Source organism: Epinephelus fuscoguttatus, linkage group LG16 (assembly GCF_011397635.1).
Source record: "Epinephelus fuscoguttatus linkage group LG16, E.fuscoguttatus.final_Chr_v1".
NCBI classification, from domain to species: Eukaryota; Metazoa; Chordata; class Actinopteri; order Perciformes; family Serranidae; genus Epinephelus; species Epinephelus fuscoguttatus.
In genome coordinates, this window is record NC_064767.1 from 16,439,822 (window position 1) to 16,467,258 (window position 27,437).

The 27,437-nt window shown below is 42.0% G+C and overlaps 1 protein-coding gene across 1 annotated transcript; it reads left to right on the plus strand.

The window, feature by feature from the left end:
• Positions 1–669: 669 nt before the first annotated feature.
• zranb1b (zinc finger, RAN-binding domain containing 1b) lies at positions 670–26,943 on the plus strand. Its single transcript, XM_049600678.1, has 10 exons — positions 670–1,079; positions 2,252–3,318; positions 9,112–9,299; positions 11,898–12,051; positions 14,615–14,686; positions 16,861–17,059; positions 17,933–18,053; positions 18,455–18,584; positions 23,568–23,797; positions 25,073–26,943. Exons 2-10 carry the CDS (start codon positions 2,346–2,348, stop codon positions 25,289–25,291), a joined length of 2,286 nt encoding a protein of 761 aa, XP_049456635.1. The 5' UTR covers positions 670–1,079; positions 2,252–2,345; the 3' UTR covers positions 25,292–26,943.
• Positions 26,944–27,437: the final 494 nt, after the last annotated feature.

Genomic DNA, 27,437 nt, shown 5'->3' on the forward strand with positions numbered 1-27,437 from the left:
AAAAAAAACGTTTTGCAGGTTAATAAGAGAGCATAAAACGACAAGAAGCCATTTTTAGTCTCCTCTGAAGACTTGTGCAAAACCACATCTTGTAATTTAATTTTGGATGTGTATATCTATGCGCAAAACCTACTGGTGCTTGTGTCAATGACATCACATCGGGGGGACGGGCTTTCCTGTAAACAAGACTTGCATCAATGCATATATTTTCCCAGGTGAACAAATTATTGGATAAACGTGCAAATTAATTTTCTCCTTCGAAATGCGTGCAGACGCCCCCGTGCACATTAATAACACCGGAGCGCTGAGAACTGTTGCTCAAGCTGTCATGCATTTACTGCAGACTGCTTGCTGCAGTATTTTTACGATGACATCATCCCCTTATCTCTTTTGAGGGGATACCACGTGGTCGCTTGCCAAAGATGCAACAAATTGCGATGCGCGAGTGAAAAAGAAAAGTGTTTTCACAGTGACTAACCGGAGCCGTCGCCTAAAAGGAATTAAAATGTGAACGGATTTTGCCGTTTGTTATTAAAGTGACATTCGAGCCTGTTTTGCTCTCACGGAGCCTTTTAACAGTTGGAATGAGAGACGTGGAATCTGATTGGCCGGCGTCAGGGATACACAGCAACCCACCAATCAGATCAGTTGGCAGATTCAGGTGGTAAATCCTGACCCTGCCTCTGACTGTAACACGGCCCAGAGCTCTGTGCTCTCCCTCGTAGTGTATTTTCAAGCCCTGCCTCGGTTGCTTCCCTTCCCCTGTTCCGCCATTAAAGCCCGTCAGCTTGGCGTTTGGGAATCGGGGAAGAGGATGAAAATGATTTAAGGCGTCCAAGCGGACGGCCCCGAGGGACGGGACTAGGGGGGGCTCTCGCCCGCGGAATGTATGGACCTTCAGCTGCCAACTAAACGGCGCCCCAAAGAAGTAAATATGCGGTTAGTGTCGGCCAAGTGAGAGAAGCCTGAGTTCGGATCGGAGTGGGTTTCTCTGGACGCTGGAGGGGGGACGCTCGGAGAAGCTCCATTTGTTTTGGCTTCGGTGGGAGACTGAGGAGTGTAAACACAGCAAAGCAAAGGTAAGCGTTGAGTGTGTCTTCTTGTGGAGTTGATAGGGCCTCTCCAACGGTTACAGGCGGACCGGGGGCAAAACATAATCCCGTAACGTTAGCGAGCAGCCAGCCAGCTAGCTTGGCTGTAATTCCTGACTGGCAACGGAACCAACGTATCCTATAGTTGTCATGTAGGAGAAACGGCTAGCTCTGTAAACAGTATAGCATTAGTAGCTAGTTTATTTAAGTAATGTTAGCCGTTAACACACACAACAAAAGTCAGTTGAATGTATGAATTGTGAGCACGACATTTGCTAGTCACGAGTAAACAGGTTGAACGTGACCACCGTGGCTGTTAAACACGGGCAACATTCCGCTTTTGATATTAATTTTTGGCTAGCTTTACACACATAACCCGCAGCTTTCCACCGGAGGAATCGTGTCCCCCCAAATGTGTTGAATACCTCACGGTGTGTTGGTAAACTTGGAGGCGTGGTGTAAACACAGCAACTACAGCCAACTCCTCTGCGAGCTGTCCCAGCCAGCCAACTTTATCTTATTAGTCCTTGTCTCGTAAATTATGCTCGCAATGTAACACAGGCACATATGGTTTGAGTCATTCGGTTTCATATGTAGGTAATAGGGCTTTGGGGCGAATTCAATTTCAGTGCATCAGTAAGTGTCTTAACCAGTCACGCGCCTCCCTGCTTGGTGTCTGGTTTCATATGTCCTTGTATCTTGTTACCCAGCTCGGTTGTAGGGGACACTTGCCCAGTGTATGTAACTTACTGTATGTGTTCAAAGCCAGTGTCAGGTTTTAATGGAGCCGTGGAGATTCAGCGCTGCACTCCAGTCCCTGCACTTTTCTGTCTGTGTGACAAAGTTAAATATTGCTTCCTTATTAGTGCCTGGTCAGGAGCAAACAGCACTGTAAATTTTTGCAAGTGTCTGACAGTAAATGGTACTGAGTGACACAGGTGGCTGTAATAAAGCATGCTTTGTCATGGTTTTAAGAGAGATTTACAACTGGAAACATGGAAAGTTGAGAAACATATTTTGTCTCAAGTGTACTGTTAATCAGTTTACCTTTGAGTTATGAGATTTTCTTTTTAATTATGTTGTGTAGTGCAATATGTTTATTTGGCATCACATCAGAGTGTTTTGCTAAAATGCCCTGTGTTTTTTTCTTTGCACCCCAGTGTACTGCTTGCTGTGTGATCTCCTTAAGAGTGGATCTGCCGAGCTGAGAACCCCTCTGAACGGCAGGAATCCTCCCTCAGCGGCGGTGCGACGATGACCGAGCTGGTTGCCAAGTGGGCCTGTGAATACTGCACATACGAGAACTGGCCGTCAGCCATCAAGTGCACCATGTGCCGCGCTCAGAGGCCCAGCGGGGGTGCCATCATTACTGAGGAGCCCTTCAAGAGCAGCCCTGCTCTGGATGCCAGTCTGCACCAGTGGGACCCTGCAGACCTCAGCAACAGCCCAACCCAGGGAGGCTCCAGCTTACTTATTTGTCCAGACTCCAGCGCCCGACCCCGTGTCCGCATCGCTGATGTACCTGAGACCAGTAGCAAGTGGTCGTGCCACATGTGCACCTACTTGAACTGGCCTCGGGCTATCCGTTGTACCCAGTGCCTGTGCCAGAGGCAACAGGCTCAACAACAGCAGCATGGGCAACATGCAACGCATCAAGGACATCACACCCAGCAGCCACGCAGCCCCACAGAATCACCCCAGACCTCAGGCTCTGGATGCCGCCCTGCTCCCCCAGCCACCACTACAGACCCCTGTGAGGAATATAATGACCGAAACAGGCTCAACACTCACGCACAGCACTGGACCTGCACTGCCTGCACTTACGAGAACTGGGCCAAGGCACTCAAATGTGTGGTGTGCGACCACCCCAGGCCAAACAGCCTACTAGCTGAACCTATCAAACTGGCGTCAGAGCCTGAGAGCCAACAGCCCTCCTCAAAACTTAATGAACAGGACAGGGACAACAGGAGGGGTGTTGTTGGGCATGTGGTCGGGCAAGGAGTAGGGAGTGTGGTAAGTGGCGTGGGGGGTTGTAGCAGCAGCCAAAGGAGGTCACCCCCGACCTCAAAACGTGAGTCAGAGGTGAAAATGGACTTTCAGAGGATTGAACTGGCGTCAGGGGCTGGGATTGGGAGCAAAGAGGAGCTGGAGGTGGATTTCAAAAAACTGAAGCAGATTAAGAACAGGATGAGAAGGACTGATTGGCTCTTCCTCAATGCCTGCGTCGGTGAGTTTGGAGAATATGTGATTTAAATGAAGTAATTCAACTTGTTCAATCTTGTGTTTTGTTATGTTATGATATGTGCAATGAGTCAATTGACTGATGTAGGGCAGGCCAACAGAGAAATGGGTGAGTGTGAAATGAGATTTTCCAGAATTTGTGTGAAGGATTAATAAGGTTTTGCTATCTGGAATACTGAAGTTGAAATCCTGTTTTTATAGCAGAGTCCAGGTGATTCTTATTCCTATCCTACTGATGCTGATATATTGTGTGCGCAGAAATCCCCTGCATTCAGCCAGTGTAAAAGTTTCCTACACAAACAGTGAGTGTCCGGCCACCCACACTGTAGACTGGTGAATGTGGAGTGGGAGGGAGGATGAACATTTTAAGAACAACTAGTGATTGCTTTTTTTCCCACTCACACACCACTATCTCACTGTTTCTCCTGCCTTCGCCATGGCTACGTAGAGTTTGTTCTGCACGCCCACTCAACCTCCAGTCCATTTTCCTTATATGCCTCCTTGACAGACAATTTTTCTGTGTTGCACTGACAGCGCAAATTTGACAGCCATGCTTGTATTTGATTTCCTGATGAAGCCGTTGCAGTGATTAATAGTAATACGGTTTTACAGGCTGCTACATCCTTAAAGCACAGGAATACATCGGGTCTGAATGTCAGAGAAACATCACTGTAGTTAGTTTGCTTCTGGTCCTACACTGGGTCTCTTGCTGCATGTGACAGGGTGAATTCCCTCATGCCTGTGTGGCTTGTCCCCTTGGGAGCAAGTCTCGTCTGGTCAGGGTGTCTGATGTGAGTGGGTCTGATTTCTTTTAGCATATTCAAGTGTTAGCTCTCCTTATCTGATCGGAAGTTTCTCTATTGTCCCTTGAAGGAAATGAAATCCAAGCCATGTCACAAATCTCTTCCTATTTGCCAGCAAATTCATTACGTGTACTTTAGAAATTTTTAGGTGTGTGCTGCTGACGATTCTTTTCATGATCGATATCTGCTTATTGTTTCCTCAATTAATCATTCGGCCTTGGGAAAAATGCCTATTATGGTTTCCCAGCGCACAAGTAGACGTATGCATATTGTTTATTTAATCTGACCAGCAGCCCCCAAGCCCCACAGAAAACAAGAGAAGCAGCAAATATTCACGTAAGGAGCTGGAACCAGAATATTTTTGGCATTTTTTGCTTGATAAAATTGTTTCCTGTTTACTAATCAACTAATTGCTTTGGCAGCTCAAGAAATATTATTTGAGTGTCTGTTTTTTTTGCCCTCAAATATTTCCACAGTGGAACAAACATGTACATAGTTTGCACACCGCTGTTTGCCAGTAAACCCACAATGCAATGCTCCTGAGATGACATGCAAGTTACACCAATGCTTCATCACATTTCGTCAGCTGTGACACAAGCTGGTGATGATTCACAAGTATTTGATATCTCAATTTATCGCTCACATTATAGCACTTGGGTGTAATTATCATACTATAGTGAGTGACTGAGGTGTGACCCAGCTGCAGGCCCTGCTGTGTTTAGGAGAGGCAAGTGAGCTTGTCCTCTGTTGCGAGGGAAGGTTTAGGTTATAAACGTAGAGACGTTACTGTTTGTCAACAGTGGCCTCAGAAAGTTCTTATAGACGCTCTTGTTTCCTTCACTTAAAATAGTATGACCCATGCAACAGAAGTCAAAAATAAACAAGTCTTGGGCAACAGTAAATACCTTCGCTCCTATAGTGTGGATGACCCTAGATCAACTTGCTGTTCTCAGCTGGTGTTGCTTACACCTGTGCAGGAAAAGTGCAGATGTAATTAATAGCATTATAAATGGCTGTGGTTCATTTAAGTCCTCAGGAAGAAATGTCAGTGAGCTAACACACACAACACCAATGAACCTGGATTTAAATGGAGCGTGATTAATGACACTTACGCATTTCCAGTGATGTGAAAAATCACTATATCTTTCTCTTTTTTTTTTTGTTTCTTCAAATTGGTAAATCCACAAAGATGTTTTGCTCTCCAAGAGCTTCTGTAAAAACTGCCCATTAAATAGGGAGTCAGACTGGGGCCACTCACTGCATATAACATCCATCTTCACAACTAATAATGTGTCAGACTTAGCCCTCAATACTTATTTTTTTACACTCTTCTGCTGATGGGGTGAGATGATTTCACTTGTCTCTAGTGCAGGTTTTATTAAATGTCTAGAAACGAGTGTTCCTTCAGACAGGACAAATGAGGCATATTGCTACATTATTATAAAGGATATTATCCTGACAAAACATTTCCAGTTGCATTTATCGATTTAGTCCAAAGCAAAACAGAAATTGGGTACAATCCACGCCACAGTCGGAAGAAACAATGTGACTTGAAAACTGGTGAAATGATCTCATGTTCTTCTGCTTTTTTAAGGAAAATAAAGGTCAAATAACTTGGTAGAAAACTCACTTTTGCAGTGTGGGGAAACAAAACAGGGCAGAGGAAGGAGGTCATGATAGATGTAGTAAGCAGTGTGGTTTACCTTGCTTTTGTTGGCCTAATTCAAATCCTAACTGTGGTGGACCTGCTTCATTTGACTAACTTTGTTTCAGGCTACTGCCAGGATATGTGTATGGAGCTGCAAAGAAACCCCAAAGTCAGTTTTTTAACCAACAATATTACATATTAACTGTAAGAGAGAACCTGACATGGGGGTGTATTACGTACTGAAGTGGCTTGTTCCACAGGTAAATATATCAATCATGAATAGATTTTACAGCACCAACATTTTTCTGATGTCTGTTGTTCATTTCACCATAACAGAGGTGGCCACTATCCACATTAGTGAAAGAAACGACCATGCACTGTGTGGAGAAAAAAGACCAGCGTCACTTAGCCTGATCCATTCCCCATCGTCGCTGTCTTTTAAGTGTACGCCTGTTTGCATATTTTGCGCTTTTTGTGTTCTCTAAAAGATCTGTGGGTACAGTACTGACTGCAGGGCTACAGGCACGCCCACACTAATGGAGTGTTTTGTGGAAAGTGGTTGTGATCCCTCTCTATCACACTGCGCTCCTATTGTGTAGTTTCTCTCCTCATCTCTCACAGTGCTAGCCAGCTCCACATGGCACAGCGAGTCCTTCCACCCACTCCATGTCTCTCTCGCTCTCCGGTCTCACTCACACACACAGATTATGCAGCTGAGCATTGTGTGTGGTCCTTTGACGCGAGAACAAAAGCTCAACAGTGTTTAATGCTGTCAAATGTACGAGAGAATACTACATGGGCATTTACTGTATTTGCTAGAAATGGAAAGAGAAATTTAGCTGTGTGGCACTGAAATTAATTTACACGTTCAGGTTTGATTTGATTTGATTCTGTCATGATAGCACGCTTGTCTAAATAGTTTATTCTCTTCAGACAGATAATAGCTTTGGCCATATCTGGCTGTGTCGCTGGTTTGATCACAGTAGTGGAAGCTGGTGCTGAAACCTTCTGAACTTTTCTTGTGTCAAGCTGATCATACAACCACCCTCATTTCATCGTTAGTCGACTTTTATCACCGTGTGTGCTGTTGCTTTGGTTTAGGAGCTGGACTGAAGATATACTCAGGAGTTTAGTTCACTGATACACACACACACACGCACACACTAGATGCACATTTTTTCAACCCTACCTTCATTAAAAGACAGCATAGACCAAAAATGGGCTTCGTATGAGCATCACATGTGTATTAGTTCATGGAGTAAAAATGTTTAAAGGGACAGTTGACCCAGAAATCAAAATTACATTTTTTTCCTCTCACCTGTAGTGCTGTTTATCAGTCTCGATTGTTTTGTTGTGAGTTTCAGAGTGTTGGAGATATCAGCCATAGAGATGTCTGCCTTCTCTCAAATATAATGGAACTAGATGGCACTCTGCTGGGTAGAGTGCGAAAAAATACATTTTAAAACTTAAACAGCAATGTCTCCCACTAGAAATCATGACCCAATTACTTAAGATAAAGATGTAGTTATAATAATATTATTAATAATAATAAACTTTATTGATGTGGCACCTTTCAAAACACAGTTACAAAGTGCTATACAAGAGGAAAAAGGAGAATAAAACAAATATCATGTCATAAAATGTCACCAAAGTAAAAGATAAAACAAGGAAGGCCAAAATTTAAATCAAGATAAAAATAGGAAATAAAATCAATAAGATAGCAATAAACTGGACAGCTCAGATAAAGTCAGGATATGCTTTCCGCTGGAAGTATAGGAGAGACTTAAACAAAGCTCGTGACTCAGACAGCCTTATACCTTCGGGCAGGTCATTCCAGAGCCTCGGGGTCCTGATTGCAAAAGCTCTGTCCTCAGTCTGGACTCTGGAACAAGCAGAAGACCTCTACCTGAGGATCTTAAACTACGCAGAGGTTAATAAGTGACTAACAGGTCTGAATTGCAATCTGGAGCCAGGCCATGAAGAGCCTTTAAAGTAATCCAGTAGATTTTAAAGTCAATCCTAAAACAAACAAGGAACCAATGTAAGAAGGCTAAAATTGGTGTGCTGCAGTTGTACTTCTTGGTAAGATAATCCACAGACCTTTTGTGAGCAGTTTCATGTAGGAACTATTTTCTCTCTTTCTTACCAAACTATACCTGCCAACTGTATCGGCGTGTGGAAGGAAGTGCACATCTATTGCTAGCTCACCTAGCACCATTGAGCTAGCTAACATTACAGCTCAGCAGAGGAGGACGCCATCTCGTGCTGTCACAAGCACAAGCTTCTTGTCCATGAGTAGATGCACTCTTTCTTCTCGCAAGAGACATTGCTGTTGAGTTTTACATTTTTTTTGCCACTTTGAGCACCACCGCTAATGTCTCCATCGCTCGGCAACTCAGACCAAAGCAATCTAGACTGATAAACAGCACCACTCATAAGAGGAAAAACATGTATGTTTGATTTTGTAATGACCTGTCCTTAAAAAGTTCACAGTTGAACATCTGGGTAGTCTGTGTCTTTAAGAGGGAGTTCACTATAATGTTAACTTACGCAGTGTAATGACTTCAAAGCAAAAGACTGTAGACGACAGTATGCTTTCTGCTGCAAACCCATTGGTTTCCACAGTTTGACTGTCTCGGGGAATAGATCTGCACGTGAGTTTGTGTGCTGGTGGTTAACATAAATAGCTTCTGTCAGATACTAATGCTTTGTGACAAAAAAGGAAAGAAAAACAAACACCTGCATCTGTCGGATCAAAAACATCCTTCAGCCCTCTCACACTAAGATCTAAGCCTGGAGATTAAGAGGGGAAAAAATAACTGACAGATTACAGTGTGGCCCCCTATTGTCTTTTCTCCTTGACTTCAAAGTCAGTGAAGTCTTGGAGCTGTTAGAGCTGCCACAGAGATAAAGCACATTCTGATCTCTAATATTTTACACTTCATGATTGAGCACTGAATGTCCTCTGCACAAGGTTGTGCTTAAGTTAAGTAATTTTTGTGTTCATTGTGCAAAGTCATGTTGTGGTTTTTAACCACAGTGATCAACATGTTCAAAGAACAGTTATTAAGGGAGCATGTTCTAAACAAATCTTAACTGATAAACTCCTTGTTTTACTTCTCAGATCTTTTAATTTGTCCTCATGCTGTTATTTCTGTGTTTGAAAACGTCTCCTTAAAAAGCACTTGTGTTGCTTCTTATTAAATGCAAAATGTTCTTTTTGTGCAAACTGCCTTATTGGTTCTACTATAACAAAGGTCTTCTCTTTAAAAGTATCAGAGGAAAAGTTTTATTAATGTGACCTTTTTCCTTTCTCTCTGTCTGGAAGGTGTTGTGGAAGGTGACCTGGCAGCTGTGGAGGCCTACAAGTCATCAGGAGGTGACATCGCACGACAGCTGACATCAGACGAGGTGCGCCTATTAAATCGGCCCTCAGCATTTGATGACGGCTTCACGCTGGTTCACCTCGCCATCCGCTTCCAGAGGCAGGACATGCTGGCTGTGTTACTCACGGAGGTCAGTAGAGACAACCAACATATTGTTTGAATCTGTTAATATCTTTGAATAAAAGTCAATCACACACACTAATGAAACAAACATAAATATGACCTTCTTTCACATGAAAAACTTTTTTTTAGTTAACTGCTTCAAAAGCCTCTTTACTATATATATCACAATTCCTTCTTTATTATCTGTTTTATATTGCCATGAAATCAGGCGACACGCTGATGCAGTGGTTAGCATTGTCACCTCACAGCAAGAGTGTTCCTGGTTTGAACCCTGGGGAAGGGGAGCCCTTTTGTGTAGAGTTTGCATTCTCTCCTGGTGTCAGCGTGGGTTTTCTCCGGGTACTCCGGCTTCCTCCCACAGTCCAAAGACACGCAGGTTAATTGGTGACTCTAAATTGTCCGTAGGTGTGAATGTGAGTGTGAATGGTTGTCTGTCTCTATATGTCAGCCCTGTGATAGTCTGGTGACCTGTCCAGGGTGTATCCTGCCTCTCGCCCCATGTCAGCTGGGATAGGCTTCAGACCCCTGCAACCCATAACAGGATAAGCAGCTACAGAAAATGAATGAATAAATGAATGAATGAATGTGAAAACATCAACAAATTTCTCCTGCAAACATCTGTACTTTTTCAGATTTCTTACCAAAAACTAAATCTACAGGATTACATTTGACCACATCATGATGAAGTTATATTTTACCTTTGCCCGATACTCATATTTATTGAATAGAGCTTGAATGTTTTATAATGTAACTCAATGTAACATCGGTAAGCTGTTAGTTCTGGTCACTACCTGCAAACAGCTAACATTGACAAGCTCTCCTCCTCCTGACTTCAACACACATTTGTTTGTTCACAATGTAGCATCATCAGATAAAAAGGCACGTCCCCTGACCATTTACATTGTCCTTTATTCCCGAAGTTGTCCTGGGGAAGATCCACATTCGCAGATGGGATCCAAGATCCCAAGAAACACGTTTTCCATTGCCTCAGGACGCCAGTAGTTTTGAGCCTTCTTTGTAGCCTGCACAAAATTGATGTGACACAACAGAAAAACATCGGCCACTACCATCAGCTAATGTTGTCTTATCTGCTGCTAGGCCAGTGGCAGTCAACAAGACAAATATTGGCCGATACAGATGTGCGGCTAATAAATCAGTGTATCCCTCAAAATTTAAGTCTTCTTTGTCAGTCATTTGCCCTGCTACATCAATCAGATTTGTTTCTCATTCTCCCATACCTCCTGTAATTAAAAAAGGTTAAACAAAATTAAAAAGATTGAGCATAATCATTCTCTGCAATTTAAAAGCTTTAAAAAAAATCAGGAAACCAAAAGCGATTTTGTAAAAATTGGAGGGTTTCCGGTGGAATTTACGCCCTTAAATTATGGGCATGATTGCAGCAGTACTTGTTTCTGGGTCAGCAGTGATGCAGCTTTTTCTTGCAAAGTCTTTTAATCTCAACATCCAATGAGATCAGCCAGGAGCAATCACAAGGGCCAAGGGTCTGTGGAGAGGAAAAGGGACTTGAATCCAACCACACAGTCCCCTCTCTGTGCCTGCAGGAAGTTTCCAGTGTAATAGCCCTTACTATATTCATAATGATCTCATGTTGTTAATGGTTTGTATAGTAACATGTTGAAAATGTGGGCTCCCTGGTGTGTCAGTGTGACAAGAAGGCTCATTGAGCTAATGTGTGTGTGTGAGTGTGCGTGTGTGTGTGTGTGTGTGTGTGTGTGTGTGTGTGTGTGTGTGTGTGTGTGTGTGTGTTTGTTTGTCTGCAGTGTGCACATGCTGAGGCTGATCGTGGCTCGCTTGCTGTCAGCACTGTGATCCCAGATTATCTGTATACACACCTCTCCTCCCACACTCACTCGCTGTCCCAGTTTCTTTTCCGAGGGGGTCAGTGACTAACCGCTGGCTCATGCCCCGAAAATGCTTCAGAGCCGACAACTGCTTGAGCACCAAACACAGATACATGTCTTGTCCTAGAGGCAACTTAGATTAGTGAAAAAAAAATAAGATCGGATCTCTGAGTCACCTACCTAAACACACAAAAAGTCATGCCTTTTGTAATTAGTCAGGCTCCAAGTAATCTGGAAGGATCATTTCACTTAGCGCCGTGCTGTTCTTACAGTATATGCGCTGAATTCTTATTCAGCAGCCATCACTAGCCCTGAGGTAAAAGGGTATAACTGTAATTCCTACAACCCTAAACTTTCCCCCCAAAAGCAGTAATTGTTGAAAGGGTTCTTGTGTTTAATGGCGTCTCTGGGAATCTTCACAACTTCGAAAATGTGTTTAAGCTGCGAGACATCGATAGTCTCAAGCTTGTCACCCTGTCATAGTTTTGCGTCTTCCCTTTTAATTTCTTCCTCTGTAGCCTTTCTGTTTCACACCTCTTAGACAGGAGGGTCGTGTGTGATATGGTTGGTCACTGCGTGCAGGTCACAGCTTTTTTGCTTTTTTATTTTGTGGTTTATTGTGAAATACGACCTTCCGCAATAGTTAGACATGCTCTTATGCTCTTGCTCAATTATCAGCCCCTGTCATATACTCCTTTATATTTAGATTATACTTCCTTCCCTTTATCCTCTCTTCCCTGCAGGTGTCCCAACAGGCAGCCAAGTGTATTCCAGCCATGGTGTGTCCTGAGCTCACCGAGCAGATCCGTCGTGAGGTGGCGGCCTCTCTTCACCAGCGCAAGGGAGACTTCACCTGCTACTTCCTCACTGACCTGGTGACCTTCACGTTGCCTGCAGGTTAGCACCACAAACAAATGTGCAGTTGTCTTTACACAATAGGCACAAATGTCACAACACGAAATCCAGAAGCTGTCAAAGTGTACTTTCTGTGTTGTGTATAAGGGTAACTTAAAACTCTGTCGCTGAAGAAACCCAGTGCAGCCCCCCCCCCCCGGCTTGCCAAGTGTGTGATAGAAAGCTTGTTTTGTTTACTTGTGGCGTATGAAATTGCTTGTTGTTCGGATGCTGAGGGGACATAATGCTACGGTTGTCTCTTTCCAACTGCAGAAGACGGAGGCTACCTCTGGCTCACTATTTGAGTATTGTTCTTGCATACTGAGTATACCAGCCAGCCAACGATGCGTGTCTCTCGTTCATAACAAGGCTATATTTAGCAATTTTGCCAATGACTCTCTGTAAAATTGCATGCATTCATTTCTATTTCTGTTGAATTTCTTTGTGTGGAACAGCTATTATGGTCCAGTCTGTTGCTGGTGGCTAAGCTAAGGATTTTTGTTATTGTGGAGTGTTCAGGACAATGCAGACCTTGGCTTCTGGCCACTATAGAAAGCTGCTCTGTTCAGTTCCACAAAGTCACTGCATTCATTTATTTTTGCTGAAGAATAAGCCACTGTGTTGACAGGAGCTCCGAGCATGCAGTGAAAGCCAGTGGCCATTGTAGAAAGAACAAAACATGGTGGCTTGAGTTGAAATGAGCCACTGCAGAAAAAAAAATCTAGTTGACCTTTTCAGTCATTTCAGTGACGTAAGTAATTAAGATCTTATTTATAAAGCACCTACGGACACAAAGAACAAATAAATTACAACCCCTATACAGGGAAGGGAAGGCAAGGCAAGGCAAGGCAATAGGGCAGGCAAGCGGGTTTTGAGAACGTTTTTGACGCAGTTTACAGACTCAGCTGATCTAACAGAGGGAGGGTGAGACAGTTGAGGCGGGATGAGGCCCCAGCGGCAAAAGCGCGATCACCCTTGGATTTGCAGACGGAGTGTGGTATGAGTAAGAGCCCTTTGTCGGATGATCTTCATGGCCTAGAGGTGGTATAAGGATGTAAGAGTACAGAGGTGTATGAAGGGGCAAGACCATGTAAGGCCTTGTATGCGATAAGCAGTGTCTGGAAGTCGGTTCTGTACTGTACGGTGAGCCACTGAAAGGATGCGAGGATTGGTGTGTTGGGGATTGACAGTTGGATTTAGTGTTGCACGAGTTGCAGGTGGGACAGGATTAAGTGTTATAACTAGTTGGAATACTTCACCCACAGATGACTCACCCTGTGTTTCATTGAATTTGTGAAGAAAACTTTGTTTTTCAGGCTTCCTGTTGGTGAACAAATAATCCAGAAATGGAGAAAATTCTAATGAATTGACACCAGAAGAGTCTGTGTTTAACAACAGCAAAACTATATCAAACATCCATTAAGAAACGCTCACACAACTAATGCAGTATTATCCAGTGCGATCAGTATTTCCCAAACAGACAGACCTTTCCCATGGGATATTCAACTGAAAGTGAAACTTCTCTACGCTCTCTTCAAAGCCGACAAAAACATTTGACCTCGCTGAACATGGCAGCTGCTGGTCTACTGCTGATCAGTTGGTTTGTTTGTGTTACTGTGTGACTTAGGTGTTTTAATGGGTTCATTCAGATTCATTGAAGTCATGCTATAACACAAACTATCAATCAGGGCAGTGGTAGACCAGCAGCTGCCATGTTCAGAGAGGTAAAATTACTGTTTTTGTCAATGGAGTCTGGCTTTGAAGAGAGCAGACATTCACTTTTAATTCAGTTTCCTGCCACAAAGGGCCTTCTGTTTGGGAACTACTGAGCACAAGACGTGGATACAAGCTGAAATGAGTTTCCTGAGAGACAGGGTAAGGAGCTCAGATATCCAGAGGGAGCTCAGAGTAGAGACGCTGCTCCTTCGTATCGAAAGGGGTCAGTCGTGGTGGCTCCTTTGCGCCTACTGTTAGAGGTGGTCCGGGCATGTCCAACTGGTAGGGGACCAAAAGGTAGGGCTTACATATTTCTTCTGGCCTGGAAACGCCTCGGGGTCCTTGAAGAGGAGCCGGAAAGCACTGTTGGAGAAAAGGGCATCTGGAATACTTTGCATAACCTGCTGCCCCAGCGACCTGGCTTCGGATAAGCGTTTGAAAATGGATGGATGGATGAGCATGAAACCTTATAAAGGAGACTTGGACAATACTACATGAGTTATGTGAGAGTTTATAAGTGAATGTTTTGGTACAGTTTTGCTGTTGTTAAACACGGACCCCTTTGAATTCCATTCATCAAGAATTTTCTCAGATTTTGGATGCTTCATTCACCAAGGAGGCATGCGAGGAAATCAAGTTTTCCTCACAAATTCAGTGTAACCTTGGATTGAGTAATTGATATACAAATGGTCATTAGGTGAGTGAAATGCTCCTTTAAGAAGAGGTTAACACATACCTCACATAAAATATGAATAAAACTAAGACTTCACTTTTCATGCATCTGTGTCCCTTCCATTACCACCCTCTTTTGATTTCTGTTACTCACTTCTCATCTATTGCTTCATTTCAGACATCGAGGACTTGCCCCCAGCAGTTCAGGAGAAGCTGTTTGATGAGGTGCTGGACCGAGACGTACAAAAAGGTGAAATATTTACTCTATAAACTTCACGACTCAGTGTTGCAGTAACACCTATCACACGCTGTGCTTACATATGGATGCAATTTCTTTGAGAGAAAGAAACCAGATCCAAGATGACAGCGATGGTCTGGCTTGGCAAACGGAGGGAGCACCCTCACAAACTGTGTACTATAATGGGAAGGCTGCCGAAATACTGGCAGTGTTATATTACTTGTATCTTTCCTCTTGCCAGCACAGCGTTTTGCCTGCCTGCTTGTCACTTGGCCAGGCGGTCTGTCTTTATCGTGTGTACCAGTTGCGTCTGCCCTAATCAGCCTAATTGAGTTTTAGGGATTTCTCTGATCCCCACTGAATGATTGTACTTCCTCTCAGCCCATACACACACAAATATAAACACACATTTAAAAGGCATTGCTTTCTGCAACCCTCTTTCTTTAGTTTCCTGCTTATTTGTGTGCTCTGTTTAATTATTCCAGTGTGTCAAATCTTGGGCACTGCAGCACAGGTACAAAGAGACACAGAAAGCCGAATTTTACCTTCAGGATTCTCTCTGGATGCGTTTGCTTGCACTTCAATAAGTGGTTTTGGCAGAAACATGAAATGTTACAGTGAACGGAAAACCTTGTCTCCTTTCTCAGGTTAAGGGATTAAGCTAAGGCCACTTAACACTGCGTAAAACCTGATTACCTTGCCATGTAAACCCATCAGGATGCATGGTATGTGTGTGCATTGGCAGGGGAAAATGCAGGACAGGGAAAGTATCATGGTAGCAATGTAGTATAATGCAGGAAAAATCATTCCTGGAAGCTTTGTATCCAGAATAATTTAATACTTCAGCTGATTTAAAATAATCAAAACCATATTGATCCTGTTATATTGTTGCTCTTGTTTCCATAAACTTAAAAGCTCAACTACTAAATAAATCAGTTATTCAAGCTAATTTGTAAATTTCAAACACATGGTCACGGTAAGAAAAGCCTGAGCGTTCTCCCGCGACAGAGCCATTTGTTTCACTGCACCACCAGTCCAAATGCTCCAACTCCCAAAAAACTGTGAAAATTTTAAAGGGACTGTTCTCCACAAAATCAAAAATACAGATTTATCCTCTTATCTGTAGCGCTATTTCTCAATCCTGGTTGTTTTGGTATGAGTTGCCGAGTATTGGAGATATCAGCCGCAGAGGTGTCTGTCACTAGAATATAGCCAGCACTCAACTTGTAGTGCTTCAAGTGCCAAGCGTGTCTCATTTCAGAAATCATGACCCAGTTACTCAAGATAATCCACAAACTTTGTTGAAAGTTTCATGTAGGAACTACTTTCTTTCTACTGAACTACACCACCAACTGTAGAAGGAAAGCGTGCCCCTACACTAGCTCACCTAGCACCACTGAGATAGCTAATGTTACAGCTCATCAGAGGAGGAAACTATTAATGTTTACGTCTCGCGCTGTCATGAGCATGAGCCTCTCATCCATGAATAGATGCATGCTTTCTTGGGTTTGAAAAAAATGTATAATTATGCCCAAAAAAGCTGTTTGTGCTTTCACTTTGCATCATGTTTCTGCCATAAATATTAACACATACAGTAAGAGGCAGGGTGGGGGAGTTTACATGTTCTCCCCGTGTCAGCATGGGTTTTCTTCAGGTACTCTGGCTTCCTCCCACAGTCCAAAGACATGCAGGTTAACTGGTGACTCTCAGTTGGCCGTTGGTGTGAATGTGAGTGTCAATAGTGTCTGTCTCTTTGTGTTAGCTCTGCGATAGTCTGGCGATCTGTCCAGAGTGTACCGGGATAGGCTCCAGCCCCCTGTGACCCCTAACTGGATAAGCGGTTACAGAAATTGAATGAATGAATGAACGAGTAAGAGGTATCTGTACACTGTATATTGTATGTGGTTTTCCTGCCGTGACCTGACTTCTCACAGTCATCCGGTTTTGTGGTGCACATCCAAATCTCTGTAAACATCTAGATGTCAAATCTGTTCTGACAGGTGTGAGTTGTTACTGACACTCTCCCAAACAGTTCTTTCAAATGCCATCACCTGTCTTGCAACTTGGGAAACCCCCGACTATGGACTCTATACACACATTTCACATTCTTACTACACTGTCCTCTCTTTGAGGTAAAATAGCCACAGAGAGACACAGTACTCAACTTCTTCTCCCCTCTTGTTCAGAACTTGAGGAGGAGTCTCCCATCATCAACTGGTCGCTGGAGCTCGGGACCAGGTTGGACAGTCGATTGTATGCTCTGTGGAACCGCACGGCTGGGGACTGTCTCCTTGACTCTGTGCTGCAGGCTACGTGGGGCATCTACGACAAGGACTCAGTGCTCCGCAAGACCCTCCACGACAGCCTGCACGACTGCTCTCACTGGTGAGGCCTGCACACCAGGGAATAGGAGCACAGATTACAGTGTGTTGTAGTCCTTAAAAACACAACCTGTGAACAGTACTCTTCCTAACTGTTCATACATAATGCACCACACAATAATAGTAGGTGGTGCTCCCATGCTGCTTTTCAGGGGAATGTTTTTAATTAGCGGAGACTTTAACTTGAGCTAACAAGGTGAATATACTGCCTTTTTTATGTACATATACGGCAGACTGAATACAAAGGTGTTTTTACATCAAAGTCTTGACCATTGCAGCCTCAGCAAAACATCCATATCTCATCATCTTACACTTAAAACATTTAGCCGACTGTTTAACACAGTTATGTTTACAAAAAACAAGCAGGTCGAGTTTTAGTGTCTTGCTCAAGGACACAGAAACAGCTCTAACTTGACATTCAACGGTCTCAAGTTTCGTTCTGTTTCTCTATAGCATTGCATGACTGCGCTGGAAATTGGGACATGCGGTTTAGAGGTTGGGACGTATACCAAGAATCCAAAGTCTGGACTGAAGGCTCATGCAGAGATCTGAGACTTTGATGTAGAAATGAGAGGCTTTGACTGGGGATTTAGACCAGTCACACACATTTTAGAGGAGATTAATAAACAAGTGTAAAGTTGGGAACAATTTAAGGCCTGAGACTGATTCTGCAGGAACACAACAGCCCAGTGTGACTCATGTCTATTTCTAAGACACTGTGGGTTTTGCAGTGAGAAAATTACTATTTAGATATAATGAGTAATTGCCATCCGACCTCAACCACAACAGAGATGAATAGCAGTCACACGCCTTTCTGCACAGAGAGGTCAATTAATGTCAACAGACAAAACAGTATTTGTATGGTTTCGGTCTGCAGGTTTTACACGCGCTGGAAGGAGTGGGAGTCGTGGTATTCACAGAGCTTCGGCCTGCACTTTTCCCTTCGGGAGGAACAGTGGCAGGAAGACTGGGCTTTCATCCTCTCCCTGGCTAGTCAGGTACATGCACATGAAAGCAAACATGCACATGAATATGGAGGACGGGAGCTTGATGTGCTTAAAATGTGACACACTAATGATGTATGAATTATGCAAGAAGCTTTACTGCTCTTACTGCGGTATACTTAATCTGTAATGCCCTCTGAAAGTGCATCCTGTCTGTCATCAGCACTTCTCTGCCTCTCACTGCTCTGTGTGACCTCATAGACTAAGTATTTTGGGCGGATTGTTATTACATCTGGGTGTGAAAGCACAGTAATTGTGTTTTTTCATGTATTAACACTTGCTGTGGTAACTTGGCAGAAGGAATGTACAGTTTTCAAGAATCCTTGCCTCGTAGTTTCACAGACTCCGGCTTTCTAACTGTATTTTTCCTTTTGTGTTGTGCTTTTCTTTTACAGCCAGGATCCAGCTTGGAGCAGACCCACATTTTTGTTCTTGCACACATACTTCGTAGGCCTATTATCGTCTATGGAGTGAAGTATTACAAAAGTTTCCGTGGCGAAACGCTCGGGTACACCCGTTTTCAAGGTGAGGAGTCAGCAGACTGTTTGGACTGAAAGTGTTTTGGTTTAATATCATTAAATGTGGAGCGCAGCTCCGTTCCCGTGGCCGTAGAAGGACTAGACTTTGTGAAATAGCTCCAGCCTACATGTGTCTGCATAGCTTACATAGCTGACATAACTGCCCCTCTGAACTGTCAGTAATTGCTATTTACAACATGTATCAGGCTAGTGTCTTTCATTTAAGGGGTATTTTAGTACTGTATGACTCAAAATAACATGAACAACGGAACAAAACACACCCGCCTGCCTTAGGAGCAACAGTGGAAGAACTAGTCAGGTCTTTAAATAGAGTAAAAGTGCTAATACTACACTGTGAAAGCAAGTAAAAGTCCTGCACTCAAAACCTTACTTAAGTATGAAAATATAATCAGCACAATGTACTTCAAGTATTAAAATGAAAAGTGCCCATGATGCAGAAAAAAAGTCACTGTCAGAGTTTTACTATTAAATATTTAAATATGATGTTTTAATATCACTGCTGCATTAATCTGTATGTTACACCTTACTGCTGCAGACAATGAAGATTGTGCTCATTTTAACTTCTTCGTATACTACTGAGGTAGTTTAATCTACAGCAGTACATCTTATTTGTAAGATCATCATATGTTTGTTGCATTGCTGTCCTGTGAGAACCACGTATCTTTAAAAAGTCAACATTTCCTAGTGTCCGAAACCAGCCCTGTTTTCAGCTTTGTGACGATGCAGCTGATCCCAGAGGGTTTTAAAAGTTTATTTAGCTCAGGAAGTAGAAGAATTTTCTCAACACACAAAAGAACACTTCACCCTTCAGTTTATCACAAACACTCAGCATTAACACATCTCAAATTACATGGTCTTCATTGGACAGGAGGGGCTTAAAATGTTATCTGAAAAGTGAATAAAGCTGTCACGTAACAGTAGTGAGGTAAAAAGTACAATATTTGCCTTTGAGATTTAGTCAAGTATGAAGTTGCATAAGATGGAAATACTCAAGTAAAGTACAAGCACCTCAGATCTGTAGTTAAAGGGACAGTTGCCAGCTTTATTATCAATCTAGATTGTTTTAGTGTGTTGGAGATATCGGTTGTAGAGATGTCTGCCTTCTCTTCAATATAAGGGAACTAGATGGTCCTCCAAGTGCCAAAAAAAAAAGGAAAACTCAACAGTAATGTCTCTTGGTTTCTCGAGATAATCCACAGACTTTGTTATGAGCAATTTCATGCAGGAAGTGTTTCCTTTTTCCCAAATTTCACTAATCACATCATCGCAAAGAAGGAAGCATGCTTGTACTCAAGGATGAGGGGCTCATGCATGCTAACCTGAGCTATCTACTGTTAGCTTAGCCGAGGAAGACGCCATCGATGTTTACATCTCACGCTGTCACGAGGACAAGTCTCTTTTCCGTGAGTAGAGTAGTGCACGCTTCCTTCTTCACAGTGATACGGTTGGTGGGTGTAGTTTAGTAGAAAGAAAATAGTTCGTCAATGAAACTGCTCACAACAAGGTCTGTGCATTATCTTGAGTAACTGGGTCATGATTTCTGGAAAGAGACATTGCTGTCGGGTTTTTCAAATGTATTTTTTGGCACTTTGAGCACCACAAGCCGAGTGCCATCTATATTAGAGAGAAGGCAGACATCTCTACGTCCGATATCTCCAACACTCTGCAACTCTCACCAAAACAATCTAGACTGATAAAAAGCACTACAGGTAAGAGGAAAAAAGTATTTTGGATTTTTGGGTGAACTCTCCACTTAAGTACAGTAAATGTAAAGAGTTATATTCCGCTGCTACATAGGAGCACACTGTATGAGGTGTGTATTGAGATGCCATGAAGTGTTCCACACACACATCCAAAAGCATGTGAACATGTGTAAACCATCAGAAACAATCCTGCGAGCGTGGAGCGCGGGCTCTACGTTTATGGCTTGCAGTAAAAACAACCTGGATTCAGTTTGCCTGCTGAGTGATGCTGCACAGGGGATGATGAAAGTGCTCTGTAATGGCCAACTGCTTGTGGTAAAGCCCGCCTGATGGATCCGTGATTTACTGTTGCCAGGAGCCAATGTAAAACACACAGAGGGAGGCGCGCATATGGGCGCCTATAGCGAGGGGAGGAGCAGCTCAGTCTAAGTGGTGACCAAGTGAACCCAGTAAAAAGAAAGAAACAGTGGTTACTGGGAGAGTAGCTAAACAGAGGCCTCTCAATTGTGGTGTCAGTTACAGAAGTATTCATGAGGTGTGAGAGCTGCTTTGTGTGTGATGGGACTGAAGAAATATGAGACTTATGACATTGGGCAGATGTTTTCTGCTTTGTTTTGTGCATAACCAGTGTGTCATTATGTAGTTAACATTGACAATGTGATGGGATGTTTCCAGTGGTGGAATGTAACTTATACAAACTTTTAGAGAAAAAATTACTTTTTACTTCATTTATTTGGCAGCTATAGTTGGTACACGTGTACAGTTAATAAAGTATGATGCATTAATCCTGATTTAACAGTGCAACAGTATACAATTGTTCAAATAAGCTACAGCTTCAAATGCCTTTATACATGTTAATGCATCTGTGAAAATAATCCTATAATGCAGCTCTAATCCTGCTGTATTGCTTTTACTTATGATACTAGAAATACATGTTGCAGATAAGACTTTATACTTTTAATGCTTTTACCTAACTAATATTTTGAATATCAGACTTTAACATGTAATGGAGTATTTTTACATTGTGATATCATGGTGGCCGTGGGCTCTCAGAAAGTTTTAAAATGTCTTAAATATACATTTACTGATAAGAGGCCTTAAAAATGGTCTTAAATTCAGATTGAAGAGGGAAACACTATTCGACGGTTAACATACACCACCTGTATGTGCGCAATGCCCCTATTTTTGCCCACTCACACACTTAGATCACGCAATGAGTCTGCATCATTAAACTAGGACCTTGCATGCTATGGAAAAATGGGAAAATGTAAGTGTAAGGACAAAAAACTTAAGAATAACAACAATTACTTGTGATTAAAGCCACAGCCTATACATTTTTATGAAGCAAACTGAGCTGTATGTCGAAGGTGTTTCAAATGTGGTAAAATGGGGATCAGAGCTGAAAGCACAGTATCACCAGGGTCATTTTTACTGTTCATTTTGAACTGACATCAGTGTGTGAACTTGGAAAGAGTATATTTTCGCTTTTGGTGTGTGTTTTTATAGAAAGTTTGGTCTTAAATTGGTATTACAAAAGTTTTAAAAAGTTAAATTTAACTTGTTCATACCAATAAATATGGCTACTTTTACTATGAAAACTTGTTCCATCCCAGAAGATTTCTTATTCATTTTTCCCACAAATTGTCCCAACATTTTATAAGACATTTCTTAATTTAATTTGGCCTAAAATTTCCATCATCAAATGATAGCCCTTGATTTACGTCCTAATCAAAAGAACGTGTGTATAAAAAACAAATATTTATTGAAAGGTGAAAAACAAAAATACTTAAATTAAAAATATACCATGCAGGAATTTTCTGTAAAGCAATGTATAGATAGAAGTAATCCCTCTTAATTCATCACCTGTGACTCACTAGAAGTGTGTGGCGGTATAATTTTCTGCCGAGACTCTGCCCTTTGCCTGTATCTTCTTATTTTCCTTACTTTCTGTGTTTGGGACATTTATGGGTGTGTACCCTCACAACGCTCAGGTGAGGTCGAGGCTTTATAAAAAGGTAGCAACCAGCTGCCAGACTTTAAGCAGCAAGTATCAAAGAGACACAGTGCAGAAAAAATGCATATATAGTGAGGCAAAACACCAAATGAGAGGGAATCTAGGGTTGGCTTTAAACTTCACTTTTGCTGGCAAGCGTGTTTACAAACACTAACCAACAACCCTGCATGGCATACCTCAGGGCTATTCAAAGATGGCTGGGACGCGCTCTTTGACCCCATGGAAGCTGTGAGGTATGACACATGCGCAATGTAACTGGAGCTGTGATCTTGGAGGGTCACAGCAGAAAGTGTTAGAAATAAAGGGAGGGGGTGCGCTCAGGTGCTCTTTGGGTGAGCTCGGCCTGACAGAACTTTGGATACACTCAAATTAATGGTGACCAATATACAATAGAACGTTTGCATATAGAAAGCAATAATTGCAGAGTTGTCACCTATATCTTTATTTTACCGATAAAAAATATTCTGACCCTGAGCCGACTGTGGATGCCTTGGTGAAATAAATCCCCGTGTTCTACGATAGTGCGCCTGCTATTGAGCCTTTCGGCAACTGCAGACCAGATTTCACTGTGCATGTGCTGTTCTCCACTGATATGATGTGATATAACACCGTGACTTCTCTTTTTAACCTCCTTAGTATACCTTTATGTTAGACACAAGACACATTCCACCCTCGAACAAAGCGTCCGAAAAATCTATGGTTGTAACTTATGCCGTCCTCAGTATGAGTAATGTACTGTGTAGTGTTAAAGTAGATTTTTGTTCTCTTTGAAAGCTTATTACACTGAGCTGTAAAAGTACCAAAACCTCTGCAGACCAAGAGGAAACCCTGAATATCATCAGAACAAATGCAAAAACAGTGTTTCTGAAGTAGTAATTAACACTAATATATCTTTTTTAAGTCACGCCGCTGTGTGAGGAATAAATCAAGATGAACAATTTCTTAATCACTAAAACGTTCATGATGTATACAGTCAATAAAATTCAGCCATTAATCAGGAAATATTTGTTAGACAGAAAAGTGATTCATCATACTTGATATAAAGATGCAGTTTCTTATTATTTGTCCAATACATTTAAACATAGAATTACTGTTTCAAGCACTAAACTCTACGCATTAACAACTGTAAAACTGATTTTTAAAAAGTAATGATACTCAAACAACATGTTTTACAACAAAGATTTAGATTTTCATTTTATTTTTTAGAGTAATGAAATTAAACTCTCGTTGTCTCCTCCCCGCCTCCCTGCAGGTGTGTACTTGCCCCTTTTGTGGGAGCAGAGTTTCTGCTGGAAGAGCCCCATCGCTCTGGGCTACACGCGGGGCCACTTCTCAGCACTGGTGGCCATGGAGAACGATGGCTTCGACAATCGCGGCGCAGGCGCCAACCTCAACACAGACGACGACGTGACGGTCACGTTCCTGCCACTGGTCGACAGCGAGAGGAAGCTGCTTCACATTCACTTCCTCTCAGCGCAGGAAGTAAGGACCTCCTCTTCTCTGTCCACACATTTCCTTTTTTGTCTTTTTGAATTTACAGTGAATTTGTGTGTTATGGGCATGAAATCAGTTTACTTACAGGCTTAATGTCCTCTGTGTCAGCACTAGTTTTAGTGGATAGTTAAAGAAAAATGTAAGTGGGGTTATCTATATGCAGTAGGGCTGTCAAGCGATTGAAAAAAATAATTGCTGTGATTAATTAATTTAAATTAGTTGCTTACATCAATTTTTGCTGTAAAATTATTTAAAATATTTAAATTCAAATAAATTTTGGCAAATGTGTCGTAGTAAAACTGCTGGATTTTTTTGGACAAAATTGTCCCCTTGTCCTCTACCAGCAAAACTGGTCTACATTCCAATGCAATCCGTTTTGTAAGGGAGTTAGTCGGTCACAGGTAGACTTACTCAGTTTGTGTCTGAATGCCTGGTTGTGTGTGGTTTGCTAGCACTAGCATCAGAGGCTGTGCTAGCTCAGACCTCCGGGTTCACTGCTAAATGCTTTGCCTTGAGGTGATATTTCAGGCCTGAAGCACTCCGATGGTACAGCAATTCCTTACTGCAGATAATGCAGAGAACAGTGCTGACACAGAAGCTCAGCAATGTACTGCTGTGAACAGGGGCAGCAACAAAAGCATTTTAGCCACCTAAAAAAAAGTCAGTATCATTTTACATGTATGCAATATTTTGAATATTTTTGTCGCTTTACCTTGCTGTTAGACAACTCTTTCTGACAGGAACTGAAGGCATTATTTATGCTCTCTTCAAAGCCAGACTTCTTTGACAAAAGCAGTAATTTTACCTTGCAGATTACATGAGTTGCTGATCGACGGCTGCCTCTGTCAATTACTTTGTTTGTGCTATTTTGCGACTTTGGTAAATTTGAAGCAACCATTTAAAACACCAAAGTAAGGCAATAATACAAACTAACTTAGCAACAGAGGCAGCATTAGACCAGCACCTCCTGTGTTCTGCAGGGTAAATTTACTGCTTTTGTCAAAGGAGTCTGGCTTTGAAGAGAGCACAGATAATGGCGTCAGTTCCCCGTCAGAAAGGGCTGTTGGTAAGGTAAAGCAATGAAAATGCTCTAAATATAGCGTACACTTAAACTGATACTGAAAATACGTTTTGAAAATCCACAAAATAATACGAACTATCCCTTTAAGAGACACAGTGCTACAGCAGGAGTACATAGATTTAGATTTAGCCTAGTGACATGGCTCCCTCTTATGGCGGTCTTTGCTTCCCCTTGTTCTTCAGATGGGTAATGAAGAACAACAGGAGAAGCTGCTGCGGGAGTGGTTGGACTGCTGTGTGACAGAGGGCGGTGTTCTGGTGGCGCTTCAGAAAAGCTCCCGCCGCCGCAACCACCCGCTCGTCACCCAGATGGTGGAGAAGTGGCTGGACGGCTACCGGCAGATCCGCCCCTGCGCCTCTTTGTCTGACGGCGAAGAGGAGGAAGACGATGACGACGAGTGACAAAACTGAAGCAGAGGGGGGGGGGAGGCGGTCTGCAGGGGGCAGGACTCCTCCCTCTCCTTTCTCTTACAGCTTTTGTTTTTGTTTTTGTTTTCCTTTCCTGACACGGACAAACTGTGAAAGCCTTCAGGAGAGGACAGGGAACCACGAGCCCCCACCCACCCACCACCTCTGACAGAAGACACTCTTCTAGCACACGCAGGCACTTGGATATATACACTTAAAACACACTCAACACGGACAAAACTGAGACTGACAAACTGCTGCGAAACACAGATTCAGTGAGAGGATAAAGGTTTACGAATGCAAAATGACCTTTTGATTTGTTTCGAATTTTCAAATGTAAAGGAAAAAAGGAATCTTTATCCATAGATGTAAATGCATGTGGTTGTTTAACAAAAAAAATCGTATAAGGAAATATACCAGCATTGACTCAAATCAACACTTTATATCTGTTCAGTGTGGGCACTGACAAAAGCACACTTCCAAATTGAACTTTTTGAAGTTTTCTTTTTTTTCCAGGTTCAGAGTTGGCTTGTTTAGCGTTTTGTTTTTGAATGGGCAGGGACAAAGCCAATAAATAACATTATCTTTAGAAATTCAGAGATTGTGTAATAATAAATGACTTTAATCCTTATTACTAAGCACTGCACATTTATTAAAACATTTCTATATAAATACAGTATCATTGCTTGAATTAAGGTCATATATGAAGCTCTTGAAAAGGGAGATTTTCCTTTTACAAGTGAAATCTACACTCATTAAGGTTTAGCACACAAACATTCATGTTGGATCTTTTGGTTTACCTTTTTTCAGACTGATTGAATTGAGAAATGTGTGTGTGCGCGTGTGTGCGTGTGTTTTTTCTTCTCTGAACTTACTCTACATATTTATTGTTTGGAAACTTATGAGCTAATAAGAGCTTTCTGTATATTTTTTCTCCTTTTTGTGGTTTTTGTTAATTATTCTCAATCTTGATGAAGACACGTTGCACAGAAACACTGTTGCTGTGAGGAAAGAACCAATCATGACCATCAGTGAAAAGTTTACTTATGTTGTTGCGTGCGATTTAGTACCTCATCTGGATGCCTAAAATCTGGTGCTTTGTTTTTTTCTTCTTTTGGGCAGGCGAGTGCGAGACACATTCAAACCCTCGAGTCACACTCGTCTCATTGTTGTCTCCTATTTCATCTTTGTCCCTTCTTTCCCCATAGCATTTGTTGTCAAGGTCACCCTCATGGTACACGTCAGTTCACCTTCGTAACGCCTGTTTGTTGTCATTATGTGAAACCATCTTTTAAGTTTTTGATTAAGGTCGTTGTGAGACTGCAACATATAAAACCAAAGCTGACAGAAAAAAAAAAAATAGAAAAAAAACCCATGAGTTGTCGTTACTTTATTTGCTGTGAATGTTTTGCATTTTGTTTTTTCTTGCCATTGCGTACTGTAACCTCTTTCGTGTTTCATTCAAGTCATACATGTTTTGAGCATCACCTGTATGTTGCTTTGTATTTATGCAATAGTTGCAGTTGTGACTATGATGGTTTGTGGATTTAGGCCTGACTTCACTATACAGAGTGTAACGCAATGAACAGGCAAAATAAGGAAAAAAAAAAAAAATAAAGGAAAACCTTTTTGAATGTCCAACTAAACTGTTTACCGTCTGACATTTTTAGTTATCAATTCTGTTATTTTTAAAGCACATTTCTAATGTCACACAACATTGTGCCTAGGCTTGTAGCACCCTCTAGTGGATTTAAAATGTGTGACAACAAGCAGGTCAGTTGAAGGTCATGAATAATTGACACTTATTTTTAACCCATTTAGTATTAGCAAGCTGTATAAACATTTACGCTTGAATTAGGTTTAGATTTAATTTCAAATGTGTTAAATGAGTAAATAAAAGTAAAGTTAATATATGGTTTACACACTAGTGAAGTTGTAAGCTGACATTTTTAACTGTTAAGTAATATCTTTGTCAATAATTATAATTTCTCCCATGAAGCATCCGCAGTTAATTTATAGACTGATAACCCAATATATACATTTGACTGTAATCACATTTTCTGATATTTGATTACACACGTGAAGAATACCTTACAGTGTTTTATGAGGCATTTATTCACTGTTATACACATGTACCAAT